Source organism: Lethenteron reissneri, chromosome 1 (genome assembly GCF_015708825.2).
Source record: "Lethenteron reissneri isolate LAM-NWPU_2019-01 chromosome 1, ASM1570882v1, whole genome shotgun sequence".
Lineage (NCBI taxonomy): Eukaryota > Metazoa > Chordata > Hyperoartia > Petromyzontiformes > Petromyzontidae > Lethenteron > Lethenteron reissneri.
Window position 1 is genome coordinate 9,401,207 of NC_083779.1, and position 20,790 is coordinate 9,421,996.

The window sequence follows — 20,790 nt, forward strand, 5'->3', positions numbered from 1 at the left end:
GATGTGGGTGGTGAGTTGAGGGTGAGTGAGTGAGGGAGTGAGACTGTGAGTGATGTGGTGGTGAGTTGAGGGTGAGTGAGTGAGGAGGTGAGACTGTGAGTGATGTGGGTGGTGAGGTTGAGGGTGAGTGAGTGAGGGAGTGAGACTGTGAGTGATGTGGTGGTGAGTTGAGGGTGAGTGAGTGATGGGAGTGAGACCGTGAGTGATGTGGGTGGTGAGTTGAGGGTGAGTGAGTCGAGGAGGTGAGACTGTGAGTGATGTGGGTGGTGAGTTGAAGGTGAGTGAGTGAGGGAGTGAGACTGTGAGTGATGTGGGTGGTGAGTTGAGGGTGAGTGAGTGAGGGAGTGAGACTGTGAGTGATGTGGTGGTGAGTTGAGGGGTGAGTGAGTGAGGGAGTGAGACTGTGAGTGATGTGGGTGGTGAGTTGAGGGTGAGTGAGTGAGGGAGTGAGACTGTGAGTGATGTGGTGGTGAGTTGAGGGTGAGTGAGTGAGGGAGTGAGACTGTGAGTGATGTGGGTGGTGAGTTGAGGGTGAGTGAGTGAGGGAGTGAGACTGTGAGTGATGTGGGTGGTGAGTTGAGGGTGAGTGAGTCGAGGAGGTGAGGGGTGAGGGAGTGAGACTGTGAGTGATGTGGTGGTGAGTTGAGGGTGAGTGAGTGAGGGAGTGAGACTGTGAGTGATGTGGGTGGTGAGTTGAGGGTGAGTGAGTGAGGGAGTGAGACCGTGAGTGATGTGGTGGTGAGTTGAGGGTGAGTGAGTGAGGAGGTGAGACTGTGAGTGATGTGGGTGGTGAGTTGAGGGTGAGTGAGTGAGGAGGTGAGACTGTGAGTGATGTGGTGGTGAGTTGAGGGTGAGTGAGTGAGGGAGTGAGACTGTGAGTGATGTGGGTGGTGAGTTGAGGGTGAGTGAGTGAGGGAGTGAGACTGTGAGTGATGTGGTGGTGAGTTGAGGGTGAGTGAGTGAGGGAGTGAGACTGTGAGTGATGTGGGTGGTGAGTTGAGGGTGAGTGAGTGAGGGAGTGAGACTGTGAGTGATGTGGGTGGTGAGTTGAGGGTGAGTGAGTGAGGGAGTGAGACTGTGAGTGATGTGGGTGGTGAGTTGAGGGTGAGTGAGTGAGGAGGTGAGACTGTGAGTGATGTGGGTGGTGAGTTGAGGGTGAGTGAGTGAGGGAGTGAGACTGTGAGTGATGTGGGGGGTGAGTTGAGGGTGAGTGAGTGAGGAGGTGAGACTGTGAGTGATGTGGGTGGTGAGTTGAGGGTGAGTGAGTGAGGGAGTGAGACTGTGAGTGATGTGGTGGTGAGTTGAGGGTGAGTGAGTGAGGGAGTGAGACTGTGAGTGATGTGGGTGGTGAGTTGAGGGTGAGTGAGTGAGGGAGTGAGACTGTGAGTGATGTGGTGGTGAGTTGAGGGTGAGTGAGTGAGGAGGTGAGACTGTGAGTGATGTGGGTGGTGAGTTGAGGGTGAGTGAGTCGAGGAGGTGAGGGTGAGGGAGTGAGACTGTTAGTGATGTGGGTGGTGAGTTGAGGGTGAGTGAGTGAGAGAGTGAGACTGTGAGTGATGTGGGTGGTGAGTTGAGGGTGAGTGAGTGAGGGAGTGAGACTGTGAGTGATGTGATGGTGAGTTGAGGGTGAGTGAGTGAGGGAGTGAGACTGTGAGTGATGTGGGTGGTGAGTTGAGGGTGAGTGAGTGAGGGAGTGAGACTGTGAGTGATGTGGGTGGTGAGTTGAGGGTGAGTGAGTGAGGGAGTGAGACTGTGAGTGATGTGGTGGTGAGTTGAGGGTGAGTGAGTGAGGAGGTGAGACTGTGAGTGATGTGGGTGGTGAGTTGAGGGTGAGTGAGTCGAGGAGGTGAGGGTGAGGGAGTGAGACTGTTAGTGATGTGGGTGGTGAGTTGTGGGTGAGTGAGTGAGAGAGTGAGACTGTGAGTGATGTGGGTGGTGAGTTGAGGGTGAGTGAGTGAGGGAGTGAGACTGTGAGTGATGTGATGGTGAGTTGAGGGTGAGTGAGTGAGGGAGTGAGACTGTGAGTGATGTGGGTGGTGAGTTGAGGGTGAGTGAGTGAGGGAGTGAGACTGTGAGTGATGTGGTGGTGAGTTGAGGGGTGAGTGAGTGAGGAGGTGAGAATGTGAGTGATGTGGGTGGGTGAGTTGAGGGTGAGTGAGTGAGGGAGTGAGACTGTGAGTGATGTGGTGGTGAGTTGAGGGTGAGTGAGTGAGGGAGTGAGACTGTGAGTGATGTGGGTGGTGAGTTGAGGGTGAGTGAGTGAGGGAGTGAGACTGTGAGTGATGTGGTGGTGAGTTGAGGGTGAGTGAGTGAGGGAGTGAGACTGTGAGTGATGTGGATGGTGAGTTGAGGGTGAGTGAGTGAGGGAGTGAGACTGTGAGTGATGTGGGTGGTGAGTTGAGGGTGAGTGAGTGAGGGAGTGAGACTGTGAGTGATGTGATGGTGAGTTGAGGGTGAGTGAGTGAGGGAGTGAGACTGTGAGTGATGTGGGTGGTGAGTTGTAGGGTGAGTGAGTGAGGGAGTGAGACTGTGAGTGATGTGGTGGTGAGTTGAGGGTGAGTGAGTGAGGAGGTGAGACTGTGAGTGATGTGGGTGGTGAGTTGAGGGTGAGTGAGTGAGGGAGTGAGACTGTGAGTGATGTGGGTGGTGAGTTGTAGGGTGAGTGAGTGAGGGAGTGAGACTGTGAGTGATGTGGTGGTGAGTTGAGGGTGAGTGAGTGAGGAGGTGAGACTGTGAGTGATGTGGGTGGTGAGTTGAGGGTGAGTGAGTGAGGGAGTGAGACTGTGAGTGATGTGGTGGTGAGTTGAGGGTGAGTGAGTGAGGGAGTGAGACTGTGAGTGATGTGGATGGTGAGTTGAGGGTGAGTGAGTGAGGGAGTGAGACTGTGAGTGATGTGGGTGGTGAGTTGAGGGTGAGTGAGTGAGGGAGTGAGACTGTGAGTGATGTGGGTGGTGAGTTGTAGGGTGAGTGAGTGAGGGAGTGAGACTGTGAGTGATGTGGTGGTGAGTGAGGGTGAGTGAGTGAGGAGGTGAGAATGTGAGTGATGTGGGTGGTGAGTTGAGGGTGAGTGAGTGAGGGAGTGAGACTGTGAGTGATGTGGGTGGTGAGTTGAGGGTGAGTGAGTGAGGGAGTGAGACTGTGAGTGATGTGGGTGGTGAGTTGTAGGGTGAGTGAGTGAGGGAGTGAGACTGTGAGTGATGTGATGGTGAGTTGAGGGTGAGTGAGTGAGGAGTGAGACTGTGAGTGATGTGGGTGGTGAGTTGAGGGTGAGTGAGTGAGGGAGTGAGACTGTGAGTGATGTGGGTGGTGAGTTGAGGGTGAGTGAGTGAGGGAGTGAGACTGTGAGTGATGTGATGGTGAGTTGAGGGTGAGTGAGTGAGTGAGACTGTGAGTGATGTGGGTGGTGAGTTGAGGGTGAGTGAGTGAGGGAGTGAGACTGTGAGTGATGTGGTGGTGAGTTGAGGGTGAGTGAGTGAGGAGGTGAGACTGTGAGTGATGTGGGTGGTGAGTTGAGGGTGAGTGAGTGAGGAGGTGAGACTGTGAGTGATGTGGGTGGTGAGTTGAGGGTGAGTGAGTGAGGGAGTGAGACTGTGAGTGATGTGGATGGTGAGTTGAGGGTGAGTGAGTGAGGGAGTGAGACTGTGAGTGATGTGGATGGTGAGTTGAGGGTGAGTGAGTGAGGGAGTGAGACTGTGAGTGATGTGGGTGGTGAGTTGAGGGTGAGTGAGTGAGGGAGTGAGACTGTGAGTGATGTGGGTGGTGAGTTGAGGGTGAGTGAGTGAGGGAGTGAGACTGTGAGTGATGTGGGTGGTGAGTTGAGGGTGAGTGAGTGAGGGAGTGAGACTGTGAGTGATGTGGGTGGTGAGTTGAGGGTGAGTGAGTGAGGGAGTGAGACTGTGAGTGATGTGGGTGGTGAGTTGAGGGTGAGTGAGTCGAGGAGGTGAGACCGTGAGTGATGTGGGTGGTGAGTTGAGGGTGAGTGAGTCGAGGAGGGGAGGGTGTGTGATTGATGGATGGCGTGGGAGCGAGTGAGAGAGAGAGCAGCAAGCGTTCTGTGTGCTGGCAAGTCGCCCCTCGTCACGAAGACAACCCCTGTGCATCCCTGTGCTGTTCCACTGCTGGATGAAGGGCCTCCACACGCAGCGTGCACCGTGGGGGTAGCGTGACCATACTTCACCACGCCGGTTCAGTGCGTGTTCACGAAGGTGACAAGCGCAGACCTTGGGGGGCATTGCAGCGCAATGGACTCCTCCACCCTTCTGTTGCCCACAAAGTAGCCTCGCAGCCTGTAACACCTGTTATGCATGGTGGACGCCCATTTGAGCATTGGCCAGGGTCAACCCCACTTGGCTCCCGAGGTCTGACGAGGATTTGGTCAATGGTGAATTCGCGTTTCCTCCCACAGGCACAAACACGCAAGCAGCGACTGCTCTGTCGCCACGGGCGTTCTTTGACCATACTTCACCACGCGAGTCAGAGCGGGTTGGTGGAAGGGCAGTGGCCCAGGATCGGTCGTGGTGTCACGGACCACCCCGACGATTAGCCCGTGGCTCGGGAATCGATTCATAGCGCAGTGCGCTAACCGCAGCGCCACCGCTCCACACCCCCCCTCTCTATCTCTCCTCCCTGGCTCCTCCCCCCCTCTTACCTATTTCGCCTCTTGTCATGGCAGCCCTTTGCCCACTTCAGCAATTGTTTCTTGCTGTGGTTGTCCCACCTGACGACGGACGCTTGTGTTGCGCCCGAAACGTCGTGATTTAATTAAATTTCTACCTACGTGACTTTACCGAAAGAACCAAAGAGTGTGCAAGGGTTTGATTCGCGAGTAGAGTGCACTCCTCTGTGTGGGCTGCGTGCTTGGCCAACCTGCACGAGCAATGGTGGAGTACAATCGCCTCCCCCGTCGTTCTGTGTGGTTTAGGTTTGATATCTCCTGACACAAGCCACCCTTTCCAAACTGGGGTTTCACGCTGTGACATTAAGTCTCGTATTGTTATACTGGTAGGAACCTCCTGGTTACACCAGCCCACAGGGGATTATTGTGTCCGTCCGTCCGTCGTGTAGGGAGGGGCTGGGTGGGGAGGGAGGGGCTGGGTGGGGAGGGGAGGGTGGGGAGGGGCTGGGTGGGGAGGGGCTGGTCACCCCGTGGTGCCCTTATAAAACTCAACGTTTAACCTACTCACGCCGGCTTGTGCCCGCCCTCACAGTCGGGCATATTTGCGGAATACACCACGCCGCCGTTGACCCTGCAGGCCATTGACCGAGCAACCCAACGTTCCTGCCAGCTCCCTCCGCAGGAATGTGTTCATTGTCGAATGGTGGTGGTGAGTCGTTCACACGCTGCACCGTGGACTTGGGCTCGCCGAGTTTGACTCCCGGGCCAGGGCTGAACCTCACTCGGTGAGTTAAATCTGAACAGGTCCTTACCCCCCCAATCCTCTCCTCTCCCAGCCTTCGCTCACCCGAACTGATCGGCGTGGTGAAGTATGCACAAAACAACCCCTCGTGACCGCCCGGGGGCGCAACTGCCGACAGTGTTTCCACGGGGGGCGATGCAAGATCGGATTGTGGGCCACCCTCCTTTCTCACGACTCACTTTTACTGAAAGAGCGACGGTTTTAACGCCATATACGACACTTTGTTGTGTAACTAAACCTTTATTTATTTGACCAAGTAAAAGGGCGACTGAGCTGTAGCAGCTCTTTTTCAGAAGCGACCTGGCGATCACAAATGACAGCTCAACGAATTGGCTTATCGAGTGTAAATATATAGCAGCCAAATACTAGAATAGCACGATCCTAAATGTGGAGGGAAAACCCGGAGGGACCCGGAGAAAAATCCACGCGACCACTATGAGAGAGACACGCAAACTCCAAATATACAGCAGCAGCAGGCGTCAGGGTCATGATCGAACCCACGGCCTCCTGTATACTAGGCGAGGTAGTTAACATCTCGCTCTCACTATATAAGATTTTAGTTGCACGGCATAGAGTAAGTCTCACAGTGACAGTGTTAATAAAAGAGATTTAAAGGTACAATACTCAAAATTAATGTAGCATGCGCCTTGCTTTCGTGCGCAAAAAGCCTGGTGTTCAGCAACACCAGTAGCGCTATTATACATGCCAACTACGTAATTTTTGGAAATACTTTGTATTTTGTAACAATGTTTTTAGCATTGATGGTTAATTATTGGACGTATTTTTGTTTGTTATTTTTATATATATACTTGTTTAGCTGTTGATTCAGGGCCCCACTTGGTGGTTGCCTGGTCCCCTAGTTGTCAGAACGCTGCTGCCACACACCCTGGTGACCGACCCAGCCTGGGGAAGCCTCCACCCAGCAGTAGATTAACAAAGGAGCTGCAAACGACCTCCAAGCTCAACGAGCGTTGTCGTTGCTGCTATAAACATTTGTAAGTGGACATGCAAGACGCAATGACAGATGCCAGTCACAACAAGAACCACTTTAACGTGTCAAGACGTTGGGGCTGTTGAGATCACAAAGCGATGCGGAGAGGGGGGGGGCTGTTGAGCTGTTGTGTGTGTGATCAACAGCCACAGCTTATTCGCCATCAATATTTCAATACAAAAAGAAGCAGCAATGCACACACGGGCCAACTGCACGTGCTTTAAGGGAGGCGGACTGTGCGCTCGCGAAGAAGGCGGCCTCCCTCTGTCGCTCTTGCTGGTGGCCTCTCTGGGGTGGTCCCCCCGCGGGGAGGAGATGTTGATTGATCGTCCCGGGTGGCCACTGTTTGACGGAGAGTCAGCTGAGAGGGGGGGGGGGCCCACAGTTGCAGGCAGTAAACGGGGGCGTGGAGACAACGACAGTAGCAGGTGGCCCGAGTCTGTGCGACTCTGCACCAAGACCCCTTTGGAAATGTAATTGCCCACCCCCCACACACACACACAGCCACCGCAGTCGTGAAGGCTGTGATTGGCATTTCATAAAAATAGCCAGCGGCACCTGTCCGGCTGTCTTTTGTGTCTCTTTTTATTTACTGATCTGGAAGCACGACCCAACGCGCCCTGAAAGAGCCCGATCTGCGTCCAGTGCTCGCTGAGCTGCATTGGCTTCCGGTTGCTGAGCGAACGCGTTCCGAGGTGCCACGAATGAGCCACAAGACCAAGGGACGTCATAAGTCGTCACGCGAACTCCGGTCATCCTCGCAGCTGCTTGCGGCGAGCCGTAGAACAAGGCGGTCACTGCTTCGTGCTTTGAGATACGCGTCTGCGGGCGTCTGGAACGCTCTTCCGATATTAGGAAGCCACGGGAGCTATGGTGCCGTCCATAAATGACGTCACGCACCTAGGGGGGGGGTCAGAGGTTTGTAACGATTTGTGACGAGGGGGGGGGGGGGGAGAAATGTGACGTCACATCAAAATGCACAACTTTTAATAAACATAGACAACACGTTCTACTTAATTAAATAGACGTTGTAATAAATGTTTTCTCCTCCAACATCAGAGTGCAGCGCCACATTAAATACGCACCACAATAACAATAGTTTCAAGCGATTTGAAGCCTGTTTTATTTTTGGGGGGGAAGGGGGGGCAGAGCTTTGTGACGTCATATTTGAGGGGGGGCTGACTTTTTGTGACGGCGTGTGACGAAGGGGGGGGGGGTAAAAAAATCGTCCAAAATCGCGTGACGTCATTTATGGACGGCCCCTATGCACTGTTTAATCTAGATTGAAAACTCATTTGTTTAAAACAGTTTTTTGTGTGTTTAGTTTATTGTCCTTTCCCCCCACATCTCCGATTAGTACGGTTGACTACGTACGGTGCGAAAGAAGTTCAACAAACATACAGTACATACATCTCGGCGGATCTCAGAAGCCCAGGTACGTGTTGAATCTGGTTGGCCCTTGGGTGCGAGACCGCCACCGCCACCACCACGACTTTCTGAGGTGCTGTGTAGCCATGGCTCACAGAGCAGCTCACGGCCACGGTGTGGCGTGGGGCTGCGGGGTGGATCAGCGGCAGTCCAGCAAACGGGTTGAGTCTACGGTTGAGTTCAGTTGATTGGATCTGGACATTATCTGGAGATGCAATTAATATGTCCAGACCTCTTGAGTGCCATTCATATGCGTGGTGGTTTTTGTCCGGGTTCTCTCTGTCCTCTCACCCTCTTGTCAACAAACTCTCACACTCTTTTCAACAAACTCTTGTGAATAAAACAATTCGCCAATGTAGCAGGGCCCGCTTATCACAGTGTCCTGGATATATAAAGCACATTATTGGCATCATATAATTAAGTAAGTTATGATTAGAAAGACGGTAGTTATTTTAAAACCAAAAACTATTTAATATTCTTCTTTCACGTGGCACATTGCAGAAATAAGCAATTGATGTTTGGAATGGGCACAAGGTTTATAAATCAATGTCTGGTGTGGTGAGCCACCTGACAACGCTGCTTCTCAGCTGGTGGATGCTGGTGCCGCCCCTGAATGGCCTTGGAAGGGCAGCAGGTGACTGTGTGCCGCTCCAGACAGTCTAATACAACTTAAGGCGTTCATCATTGACTCGTTCAGTCAGATTGCCGCGTGTAATGAAATGGCAATGCTGTGTCGTACATGAAGTTGTCACCTGAACAAATGCGCCAGGTTAATATTTCTGCAGCACACCGGTAATGTTGAAAAAGCAAACTGCTCACACTGAACAATTAGCTTAACAATTAGCTTAACAATTAGCTTCACAATTAGCTTAACAATTAGCTTCACAATTAGCTTCCACGTTTCGCTGGGAGTTAAAACCAGCATCATCAGGCGACTGCCCAAATCGCACTTACGCGTCCAGGCGCGCTCAGCCAATAGCCAACCGGCGCATTTGTTAACGTGACAGCTTTACATGGCTGCGCTGGGTGGACGAGGGTATGCGACACAAAACATTGGCATTTTTACTCATGTGGCAATCTGACCCTAAAAATCGATTATAAATCATAACATTGGTCGCGAAAGCCTTGCACCGTGTAAGAACCAAGGGCGTGCTACTGAGCTGCCCAAATCCGTGAATGAGACTCCCTCTCAAGGCATGTTCAGAAATGTTTCCTCGTGCCTTCAAGTCCATACTCTCGCAGTTGCCTAAACCCCGGTGATAGCGGCGTTGTCTCCCACAGCAAGCAACGTCCCCAAGAGGCACACACATCTCTGTGCAATCGCCATCAATCACAGTTTACAGACAGCAGCGGCTAACAGCAGCGAGTGGCAGCAGAATGCAGGTGGCTGTGTTGACAGGGAGCTGTGTCGGCAGCGTCTCATCAAACACTGGTTGACTTCTGCTTTGAGCAAAACTAAGGCTTTGGCTGGCACCTGCGTCCAACGTCGCCGTAACTTATTGCCCGACCTGCTCTACAGGAGGATCGCAAGCCCAAGCAACGGGCGGCTCTCAAAGGCTGCGTGAACCCAGCTGTCAAACACGAGCCTTGAGGTTTTTCATCCATTAGAACAAAAGACTTTCCGGTTGACTGTGAGGATGCACTGTAGTTACGTCACTGTGACCGGACTGAAGGAAGCAATTGCACCCGAGAGAGAAAGGACGTCCGCCGCAGAGATGGAGCGATAAAATCGGCTCCTGTGCAGAGGAGGGGACACGTTGGGGAGGCCTTCATCCAGCGGTGGATTGATGACGGCTGATGACACGGTGACTTGACTGCCATACAAATTAATAAAGCGCTGGAGTAGGGTCGCTGCTGCACGCATAATTATAACTTTGAAGTCATCTTTCAATAATTATTAAATAGAATGTGTTAAACAGTGTTTAACGCATCGCACACAGTGCAGTGATCGTGGGGTCTCGGTGCGTTAAAGCATTTCATCTTCCAGACGCCTCACTGCTCTCTCGCTCTCACACACACAGGCTAGGGGTCAGTTGCATCAAGTACATTCGCTCACATTTCCCCCTTAGTGAATCAGTGTGAACTTAGGGAACATTTTCCCCGAAGGAATTTGATGCCACTGACTAAAGGACCAGACGACTGGGACTCTAGGACCAGACCAGGGCCCTAGGACTAGGCCTGGGGCCCTAGGCCTGTGCCAAGGCCCCAGGCCCTCCCGGCGTCTCACAGTGGAGGTCTCTCGAGCGGCCCCTCAGCCGTGGAGCGACCGAGCGGTGTGCGGGTCGTGGGGGAGGTTGTGTGGGCGGTGCGGGTCGTGGAGGTTGTGGGGGTCCTGGAGGTGGTGTAGCCAGCGCGACGCGCGGGCCGGGAGCCATGCGTCCTTGTAGAGGCCGAACCACACGGGCCGCTTCTCCTGCCCCGGTCGTGTCGCTGGCCCTGCCGCGACACGACATCCGGCACGACATCCGTAATGCGCCTCCTCCACATATTACGCAACCGAGTCGCGTCGCTGCAGCGTGGGCTGCATTTAAATGATTTCCAACTTGGGTTTAACAGCGTTTATGCATCGGCTCCGTCCCGACCGTCACCTCCTATTAGCACGGTTTGGCTACTGCATACGGTGCGAAAGAAGTTCGATGTACATACGTACATCAATCGGTTACGCAGGAAGCACAATAGCTCTCGGTGAGATGATCCAATTTTAATAAACCTTGCGTTCAGAGTTGTGTTGCTATTAGGGTCCCTTACGCTATATTTAACACCAAAGAACTGGACACATTCGTCAACAACACTGTGTGTGTGGCCTTAAATGGAAACATAAAAATCGGTGACATTTTGGGAAATGCACATAAGCTAACGAGCAGCAGATAAAACTGATCAAAGGGTTGCTCAAAACTTGACAACACTGGTCCCGATATCACTCGCCAGTGACGTTAGCTGTGACAAGGAATCCAATTTGGGGATCCAGATTCGTAGTGCGGCGGACTAACCGCTGTACCACCGCTCTGCCCCATTCAATTATCACGTGGCGTACACCATCCGAACATTTGACACAACAACAAAAACATTTTCGTAAAAATCCGAATCTCCCCCTTGGCTGGGCTTTTGTTCTTCGCCACGGAGACGTTGGGAACTGGCGGGCGAGCGCTCACGTGGGACGCAGGCGACGCGCGGGCGCTCCCAGCTGCCGTCGGGGCGGCACCGCGAGGTGGGGTTGGCGTGGCGCTGCAGGAAGCCGGCCCGGCACCGGTAGCGCACCGACGCACCCACCGCGTAGCGGCCGTGCGGCGCGCCGGAGCACCGTGCGTTGCTTACGATGGGGGGGTGGCCGCACCACACGAGACCCGCTGCATACGCGCACACACACACACACGCGCACACACACATTCACACACATGCACACATGCACACACACATGCACACACACGCACACACACGCACACACACACACGCACACACACGCACACACACACACACGCACACACACGCGCACACACACACACACACGCGCACACGCACACACGCACACACACACATGCACACGCGCACGGACACACACACAGCCATGCATATGCACTCACATACATGCACACACACGCACGCACACGCACACACAGGCACGCACACACACACACGCACACACACACACACATGCACACGCGCACGGACACACATACAGGCACGCACACACGTACGCACGCACACACGCAGACACTTGCACGGACACACACACAGGCACGCACACACGTACGCACGCACACACGCACACACATGCATGTACGCATGTATAGCCTTAACGGTATTGGTGAGGCAAGTGCTGTTAGCGAGTAGCACCTATGAAGGCCAGCAGGGCACACGAGTGGGTGGGTAGCCAGCACCATGCCCGGCCACCTTTGACTCCCTAGCGGCGATGTTTTTTATACACTGCACCAGCTGTTCATTTGAGGCTGAGACGACCTGGGGGAGGCCCAGAATCAGTTCAGATAATCGTCACTGGTGTTGGCCGTGAGGGGGAGTCGAACTCGGTTCTCCCGGTACGTAGCACAGCGCCCTGACCACAACTCCACCGCCTGTGCTTTATAGGGTCCACGGCTGAGCCTACAGACACGCAACGTGGTTGCATGCAACTGCATTGCTTATATGTAGATGTCTGTGCGCAACTAGTTGCACCCTGCAGCCCGTTGCTCACAAGTACAGACACTCGGCTTTCAAGCATCAATCTGCTCAGCCATTAGTAGCGGCGCGTTTAATCGCCATGTGACACATCGGCGAGCTGCCACCACTCGTCATGATTACGAACGTGCCCTGTTTGATCTCCTCGCTCAGACGCAGACAAAGCAGTTGCAGGCGATGACCACGCTGCTACGCTGATTTCGTGTTGACCTGGTCACTCCGGTATGGAGCCGGCTTCCATCTCGCCGACCAACGCAGCCTGCAAGCGGAGGCCGCTCGTTGCCAATCACGTTTGTGTGAGGGGCGTAGAACTCGGTGCTTCCAATTTTTCACGCACCAAGCTGTCGGTAAGCCCTGACTGTTTATTCCCCGATTCATTGTCAGGAAGCGGTAAGATTGTGTGGCAACGTGTGGCCCTGCCAAGGGTATTTGAAATCAGGAAATTAATTTACTGGTGACACTGCTGCTGCTGCTGCTGGTGTGCCCCCTTCTTCTCAGCACGTAAACACACATGGCGATTTTTGTTTGTGCTATGAAGAAGATTCCCCTCCCCCTAGCCCCTGTCTCAAGCGATTCTAATTTCCCGGTCGAAAGTCCCGCCGGGGAGTTTGCAGAACTGCGTTGGGAGAGTCACCGGCAGGAGGCGGACGCGATGCCGCGGGGAGCCGCAGCGGGCGTCCTGGCCGCGTCTCGCAGCAGAAGGGCAGGCGGTAGCTGCAGGGGACGTCGTTCCACTCACCCTCCTCGTGCCAGATGAGCACCACGCAGTCCTCGCCTGACGAGAAGAAGCTGTCGGGCTGCTGGGGCCGCCAGTGCTCAAAGCTCTGGAGCGAACAGAGATCCAGCGGTGATGGTGGTGCTGGCGGCGAATGTGGTTGTGGTGGAGGAAGTACCGGTGGTGATGGTGGTGGTGCGGTGGTGATGATGGTTGAGGTGATTGTGGTAGCCAACCAGCTGGTGCATCTGCAAGTCATCTCAGTTAGCAAGCCCATGACACCTGGGTCTGTGCCATGACCTTCTGTCAGCGAGTCTTCGACACTTCACGTGGCCTCAATGTGCACCTGGCCTGGTGCAGACGCTGTAGTGATGTCGCCGTCACTTAGTGGCGAACGGTAGCCAACCGTGCTCAGCGGAGGTGCAGGGGAAGGACAAGACACTGAACTGCTTTTTGTGTTAAGCTTGTTGTCCATCCCGCAACTTCCGATTAGCACTGTTGACTACGTACGGTGTGAAAGAAGTTCAACATATTGCCCATAGACTAACACTACCCATAGACTAACACTACCCATAGACTCAACACTGCCCATAGACTCAACACTGCCCATAGACTCAACACTGCCCATAGACTCAACACTACCCATAGACTCAACACTGCCATAGACTCAACACTGCCCATAGACTCAACACTGCCCATAGACTCAACACTACCCATAGACTCAACACTGCCCATAGACTCAACACTGCCCATAGACTCAACACTGCACCTCTGATTAACACAGTTGGCTTCGTACGTACATACTTATGGTGGTGGTAGCAACGTAACAATATCGGTGGTGGTAATGTTGATGGTGATAATGGTATATATATTTTGACAAATTTGACAATCGATGACTGGTCTGTGTCCATTTGTGAATATGAAATGTGGATATCATCAACATAAGCTGCCAGAGGCATATGCATGGGTTCTATTGTACTAATATTGTACTATTTGTACCAATATTGGTAATATTTGTACTGTTGTACTATTTGTACTTATATTGTACTATGTGTACTAATATTGACATAAATCAAAGTTTAAAGTTAGATGGCCAATGTTGAAAAATGAGCATGATCGTGTTCGGTGTTCTCTCTTTTTGTGTAAACGCTTCCACCCGGTTTCTCCTTTATTTTAGATTTCTATATTCTTTGGGTCTTTCGGTAAAGCCACGTAGATATCAATGTGGCTTTACCGAAAAAAATGAATTCCTGCAGTCACGAAAGCTTTAAGTCAACATTTAGCTATATAATTAAGTTCTAGATTTGAAGCTTTCGTGACTGCAAGGATTCATATTCTTAGGTTTTTTCGGTAAAGTCACGTAGGTAAAAATAAAAATAAAATTAATAAAAGTTAAATAAAAATAAGCACGCTTGCTGTATCAAGTAAATGATACAGCAATCGTGCTGTGACGGTTCAACCTGAAGACGGAAGCTTGTGTTGCCTCCGAAACGTCGTGATTAATTTTTATTTTACTTTTATTAATTTTAACTTTAATTTTTTACCTACGTGACTTTACCGAAAAAACCTAAGAATATATAATTAAGTTCTTTGTAAATTCAAATTAGTTTTCAAATTGTATCTGTTTTAATCCCACTCTATCCCAATGTTATTCATGAATCTCTTCTTGCTCCCTAGTATTTCCATCCGCGCTTAAGGTAGCCGCAGCCACCCTGGTTCTCAATAATCCTTCACTTAATCCTGACAGGCCAGCATACTACCACCCCATTTCAAATCTTACATTCTGATCGAAGGTCATTGAAGGTGCCATTTACAACCATCGAATTAATCGTTTGCTTCAATGTAACCTCAATGGCCAGCTACTTCTTGTTAACAACTCTCTCCTCGTATCTACTGACTGTGGACCTCTCTTTCTGTGGTTGCCCTGGATGCATCGTCTGCGTGTGACACCACTGATCTTTCCGGAGTACCCTCCCACTCCACGTCCGACAAATCGACTTTATCGCATTAGTAGCATTATTATTCAAATCCCAACTAAAGGCATTTTATTCAGCTGGAAATTAGCTGATAAACGAACGTATTGGCGATACACCGGTGGTGCGCGGTATGAACATTCATCCCAACAATTATTCATTTTCCCGCGATTTGCAACCCTCGGTCAGAAAATCTTTGTGGGGTGGTGGAGCGTCAAAATTCATTCTCGTGATTTTGAAGCAGTTGGAAGGCGAACATCAGTTCAAATGTTGCTTTTAGAACAGTTTCCACGAGGACCGGACTGTCACGCTGCACCGGTGCACCGCCAATACGTCCGGATAGAAAATCACATGTCGGGACATTTCGACCGATTGATCTAAATTAGTCATCACTTTTATTGGCATTCTACCACCCTCCTGTGAAAGTTTCCTTGTGTGAGAAGAAATTTAGATTGTGCGCCGATTGCCCTTGCCAGAGTGAGGAGCTACCCCTTCGTATCATGAATAATTTCTGTTTCTTGATTAATTTATTCATTTTTAGTTCTGAGAGTTTCAATTACTTAACAACAATAATAATTGCTATCAATGAGATTTCGCCCTTCATGTGATTATGCATATCGTTATTGTACAGTGTTGTGAGATGCAATTAGCATAAATGACGATGTACGCAAACATTGAAATTATTATTATTAATCGTCCAAAATATGATTTTCAACAAACGCCAGAAAGGGTGGAAACTCATTGGCAACCTGCTCGGTTGTCCTCACCAGCTGGGAGCCGTCGCTCCAGCGGAAGTCTCCCTCGGAGGAGCGGTCGTTGAGTCCAATCCACTGGTAGTCGGAGCCGAGGGCTGTGGGGGAACGGAGACACGAGAAGGGTGGCGGTCCGAAGCTGCTCTCTCCGTTCGAGGCAAACTGGGCGGTCGCTGAGGACACTTCACCCACTACTTTGGGCTCGAGTAGCGGGGCGAATGTTCAGGGGGGAGTTTCATTGCTCACTGGATATTTCACTGGTTGTTGGGCTGAAGTCGGTGGCGCATGATGTTTTTAAAACTAAAACGTCACGGTACTTGAGTTCTAAATCTTGTGGGTTTCCTCTCCAACACACAACCGGTGTGCTGAACGAGCAACTAACTGGCATCTTTTGTTACGTGACAAACCTTATGGATTGTCTGTGTCGGTCGTGGCGGGTTTAACGACACAATTATATTTACACGATCTAAACACCCAAAACATCAATTATGGATAGTGTTGGTCGTGAAAACCTATGTGTTCAACTGACTATTTAAAATACGTTGTATTTAACTGGATAAGACCCAATGAACTGCTATATAACTCTTTTTCAGAAGCCACCTGGCTAACACAATTGATAGCTCAATGAGGTGGCTTATCGTCATGTGGATATTTATAGCAGCCAAATACTCTAAACGCACGTGGATTGTAAATGTGGAGGGAAAAACCGGAGGGCCTAGAGAAAAATTAATGCGACCACAGGGAGAACACGCAAACTCCAAATATAGAGCAGGCGTCAGGGTCGGGATCGAACCCACAACCTCCTACATACCAGGCGAGGTAGTTAACATCTAATAGCCACTGTTGCGCCCGCAGCCTTAGCGATAGGTATACTTAACGTGGTGTTACGGGTGCAGAAATGTCTTCTGGGTGTGGTGCGATTTGTGTAATTTGCAATGACTTACAGTTCTTAAATACTCTGCTTGTGAAATTATGAATTTTCTTAAACTAATCATGATCATCAACATCATCACGATCATCATCTCGCTCGCTACCTTCACATTCTCAACATCCAAGAGTTCACCTGAGACTGAAAGACCCGAGGTGGACTTTGCAACCTCAAAATTGATCCACCAACGAGCACAAGCAGCAGGATCAGGGTTATGATTATGGGATAAGACTGACCTAGCGATGATCTTGACTTGGGCCCCGCGATGCCAACCGACCTCTACTCCGCCGCCACCCCATGGCCAGGCCCCCCACACTCACCAAGGATGAAGTTGTTTTCGTCGCGGGAGGCGACGCTTGCCAGGTGGCCTCCCACGGAGCGGCACGCCTCCTCTGCCTCGGCCCAGGGCAGCCGGTCTGCCACGTAGCGGTAGCAGCGCCCCCCAAAGCCGTGCCAGCCGGGCTCACAGGACACCGCCGCCACGACTGGGGGACGCACAAGAGAGGGGGCGCGGGGGAGAGGGGGCGCGGGGGAGAGGGGGCATGGGGGAGAGGGAGCGCGCAAGAGAGGGGACACGGGGGAGAGGGGGCGCGGGGGAGAGGGGGAGAGGGAAGGAGGGAAAAACAGCACACGTTAGTACACATACATGGAGAAACTGACATAGTGACTCATTGAAAACAAAGATCCCCCATATAGCCTCAAGAGACTTTTTGGGGAAAGTGCTGTTAGCTAGTAGCAACTATGAAGGCCGGCACGGCACACGAGGGGGTGAGTGACCAACACCACGCCTGGCCGCCTTTATCTCCCCTGTGGCGATTATTACAAACCACACCAGGTACTAATTTAGGGCTGAGTCGACCTAGGGGATGCCCAGGACCGGTTCAAATAATTGCCACTGGTGTTGGCCAGTTCGTAGCGCAGTGCGCCAACCACTACGCGACCGCTCCCCACCAGTGGCGGCTCCTGCAAAATCTCTCAGGGGGGGCAAATGTCTGGATGATTGATAAGGATAAGGTCCACCCATGCAATGGATAAATTAACAGCTTAAGCATGTAAAGGCAACTTCACTTCTTTAATATTAATGAAAAATAAAGTGACTCTTACAATACATCTTGTTTGTTTCTATACTCACTATTAAAACAAACCACTCAAGTTTATTTTATTAAAGATTCCACTAGGTGGCGATAAATTATATTGTTGGATGAAACGTGCTAACGTATGATGACGTTAGCACGTATGATGACGTAAGCACGTTAGTGCATGCCCTCCCGGAAGCCATAGAGAATGCATTGGAGCGCCCGCCGTTCGAAAAAAAACATCTTTCAATGTCAGTCTATGGGGCCACTCGGGGTGATTCTCAGCCAAAGTGAAATCGCCGAAAAAGAGGCGGTATTCCACAGAACGTGACATGACGCTGATTGGACTATATCCAGAGGCACAGTGACGGCTAGCGTGACTCTGTGGTTGAATGACATTGGTGGTGCGTCGCCCAATCGCCCTAATGAAGAAACCGCCCCTGCTCCCCACACTCACATTGACACACACACTGGCATATTGACCCACAATGACACACACAAACACTGATACAATTACACACATAGACTACACTGACCAAAGAAAGACAACGATTCTCTGTGTAACCTTAACAGACTATTGGGGCAAGAGCTGTTAGCAGGCATCCAATAAGGCCGGAATGGCGAATGAGGGGATGGTATGGCCAGCACCATGCCCGGCCACCTTTGTCTCCCCAATGTTTAAACATCGCACCAGGTACTCATTTAAGACTGAGTCGACCTAGGGGAGTTCCAGGACCAGTTCACATTATCGTCAACGATGTTGGCCGTGAGCAGGTATTGAACTCAGGTTACTGAGTTTATAAGCAGTGTGATAACCACTGCACGATGTTTTGCCCTCACCTGCCTCACTCACCGCTCACACCGTCACGTATTTATCTCACCTGTCCCACTCACCTGTCATGCCAGTAACTGTTGCACCCTCGCCTGTCACCACCCCCACATGCTTGGTGTCAGTTCCGGTTAGTTCCAAAGACACGGATCCGAGAGGCACGGTTTTTGAAGACTGAAACTTAGGAGACGAGAATTCTGGAGACTCAAGTCCAGGAGATGTGGATACAGAAGACTGAATCTCAGGAGAAGTGGACCCTGGAGACTTGAACGCAGGAGGCACGGAGACAGGGGGCTGAACCTCAGGAGACACTAATCCAGGAGATTCGGGTCCAGGTGTGCCTGTTGAGATGTAGGTGTGTCCAGGCGTCCAGGAGGTGTGCGGTGCAGGCCCCGCCATCCCTAACCCCTCCTCCAGGTGCCCACTCCCTGGCTCCAAGCCGGCTCCATGGGGAGCGGTGGGGGACTCTGTGGGAGATGCAGGCGATGAAAGTGAGGGAGGAGGCGTGGGTGCCTCTGTCGTAGCCCTGCTGCCGCCCTCCAAGCGCCCCCCGACCTTCACCAGGTTAAGATTTTCGCCCTTGAGGTCGATGTTGGCCCCCCGCAAAGTTCCAGGACCCATGTGCTCAGTGGTGAAATCACCGAGGCTAAACTGCACCTGCCTGTGCTCCAGCACCTCTGGCAAGGGCTCAAAGGATTCCCTGTGCTCATGGTGGTGAGAGTCTGGTCGGGAGTCTGCTGTAAGGCCTCGTGAGGAGGTGTCTCTCGAGGCGTCTGCGAGAGAGTCTGGTGAGGAGTCTGATGGAGAATATCTTGAGGAGTCCAGTAGAAAGTGTGGTATGAAATCCAGTGGAGAGTTGAGAGTTGGATCGGTTGTGTGGCCTGGTGGAGAGTCTTGTGAGGAGGCTGCTGGAACATTTAATGTAGCACCTGATAGAGATTCTAATATAAATTTTGGTGGAAACCCTGCTGGTGTGTAGCCTTGTGCAAAGTCTTTTGTGGATTCTGGTCGAAAGGATGGCGGCGTATCTTGTATAAAACCTACTGTGTAGGCCGGTGGAGACTCTTCTGAAAACCTTGCCGTTTCTCTTCCTGGCTCCGTGCGAACGCTGCTCCGCTCTGCGATGAGATCACCCGTATTCACCGCTCCGTCTACCAACGCCGAGCTTGGTAGCAAGCGCAGCGTCTCCTCGGCGCCGAAGATGCCGCCGAGTCGGCTCAAGTGCCCCTCCGCCGGCGCCGCTGTGGAAGTCGCTGTGGTGGTGGCGGTGGCTACGGCAGTGGAAAATTGCACGGACGACACGTTTTTGTCAAAATCCTCCCTCAGGGCGTAGTCCACCGAGAAGCCACTACCTTCGGCCAAGCCGCTGGGCTCCTTCTCTTCCTCACCGTTTGGGTGCGAGGTCTCTGGAGCTGCACGGGACAGCGAGGAGGGCACGCGGAGGTCGGGGAGCTGAGGAAACATCCCCGCACCCTCTTCCCCCTGGAGCCTCCCTACCAGGGAATCTGCACTTCCCTCCTCCTCATGGGTGCCACCATGATGAGAGTGCAGGGCTCCTCCCACCCCCAGAGTTGAGATCTCCTCGAGGCCTTGCAGGCCGACCATGGTTGACGGGGTGGCCCCAGGCGCAGTTAAAGGTGGGACTCGAGGTGGGGTCGGAGGGGAGGACGTCGTCCTCGTGACCTCGCCTGGATGGTGAGAGGTTCCGTCAACTGCCTCATCTTTCAGGTCCACCTCCCCGATCACCTCCTCGTTCATCACATTCTCATGCTCCACCACCTCATCCGCCAACTCACCCAACGTGCCCAGAATCCACCCCGACCCCTCAATCATCGCCGTCTCGGCGGGGCTGAGGGACTCCGCGTAGGAGGGTAACACAATTGCAGGCCCCCTCTGGATCCCTTCCGTTGCTATGGCGATGATGACTGTGGTCTCCTCCCCACTTCCCTCCACGTCCTCGGTGGTCGTTGCTTTCAAAAATCCCGCCTCCCCGATCACCTCCTTCTCCTCCTCCTCCGCTGGATCTGTTTTCACCTCTACTGCCATCTTCTCATGCACCCTCCTTGTCCCCTCTGCCCTCTCTTCCATTAGCAACGACTTCAGCGACAGAAGGAGGAACGTCGTTTGTCGTGATGGGAGACGTCAACAGATTATCTGTCTGCGTCGGAAAGACGTTGAGCGATGTGGCCCCTTCAGACAGAATCATCACTGCCTCCTCAGGCCTAGGGACAATAACGTCCAGCCCACGGTTGACGGCCGTCATGTCAGGGTTGACCCCTTGCTGACCGAGCGGGGGTTCTGCGAGAAAAAAAAGAGCGAGAGGTGGATTTAAGCGTCAGCAGCTGCCAAAGTAAAATAAAATCTGTCATCAACAGCTACCGCCATCATTTGGGGAGTCATCATCACCGTAGCTTTTTTAACAAGCCAAGTGATTTCCTACTAAACTAAAAGAATATTTTAAAACTAAACTATTTTGTTTTACCAGCTAAGGTCCACTAAGCTATATAT

General features: G+C 52.1%; 1 protein-coding gene across 1 annotated transcript; it reads right to left on the reverse strand.

Moving 5' to 3' along the window:
- Positions 1-7,458: 7,458 nt before the first annotated feature.
- On the reverse strand, positions 7,459-20,328 carry LOC133341761 (aggrecan core protein-like). The gene is made up of 6 exons (XM_061550489.1): positions 18,348-20,328; positions 16,698-16,862; positions 15,465-15,547; positions 12,644-12,833; positions 10,989-11,183; positions 7,459-10,272 (listed from the first exon to the last, which is right to left on the reverse strand). The coding sequence occupies exons 1-6, from the start codon at positions 20,326-20,328 to the stop codon at positions 10,088-10,090; spliced, it is 2,799 nt and encodes a 932-aa protein (XP_061406473.1). The 3' UTR covers positions 7,459-10,087.
- Positions 20,329-20,790: the final 462 nt, after the last annotated feature.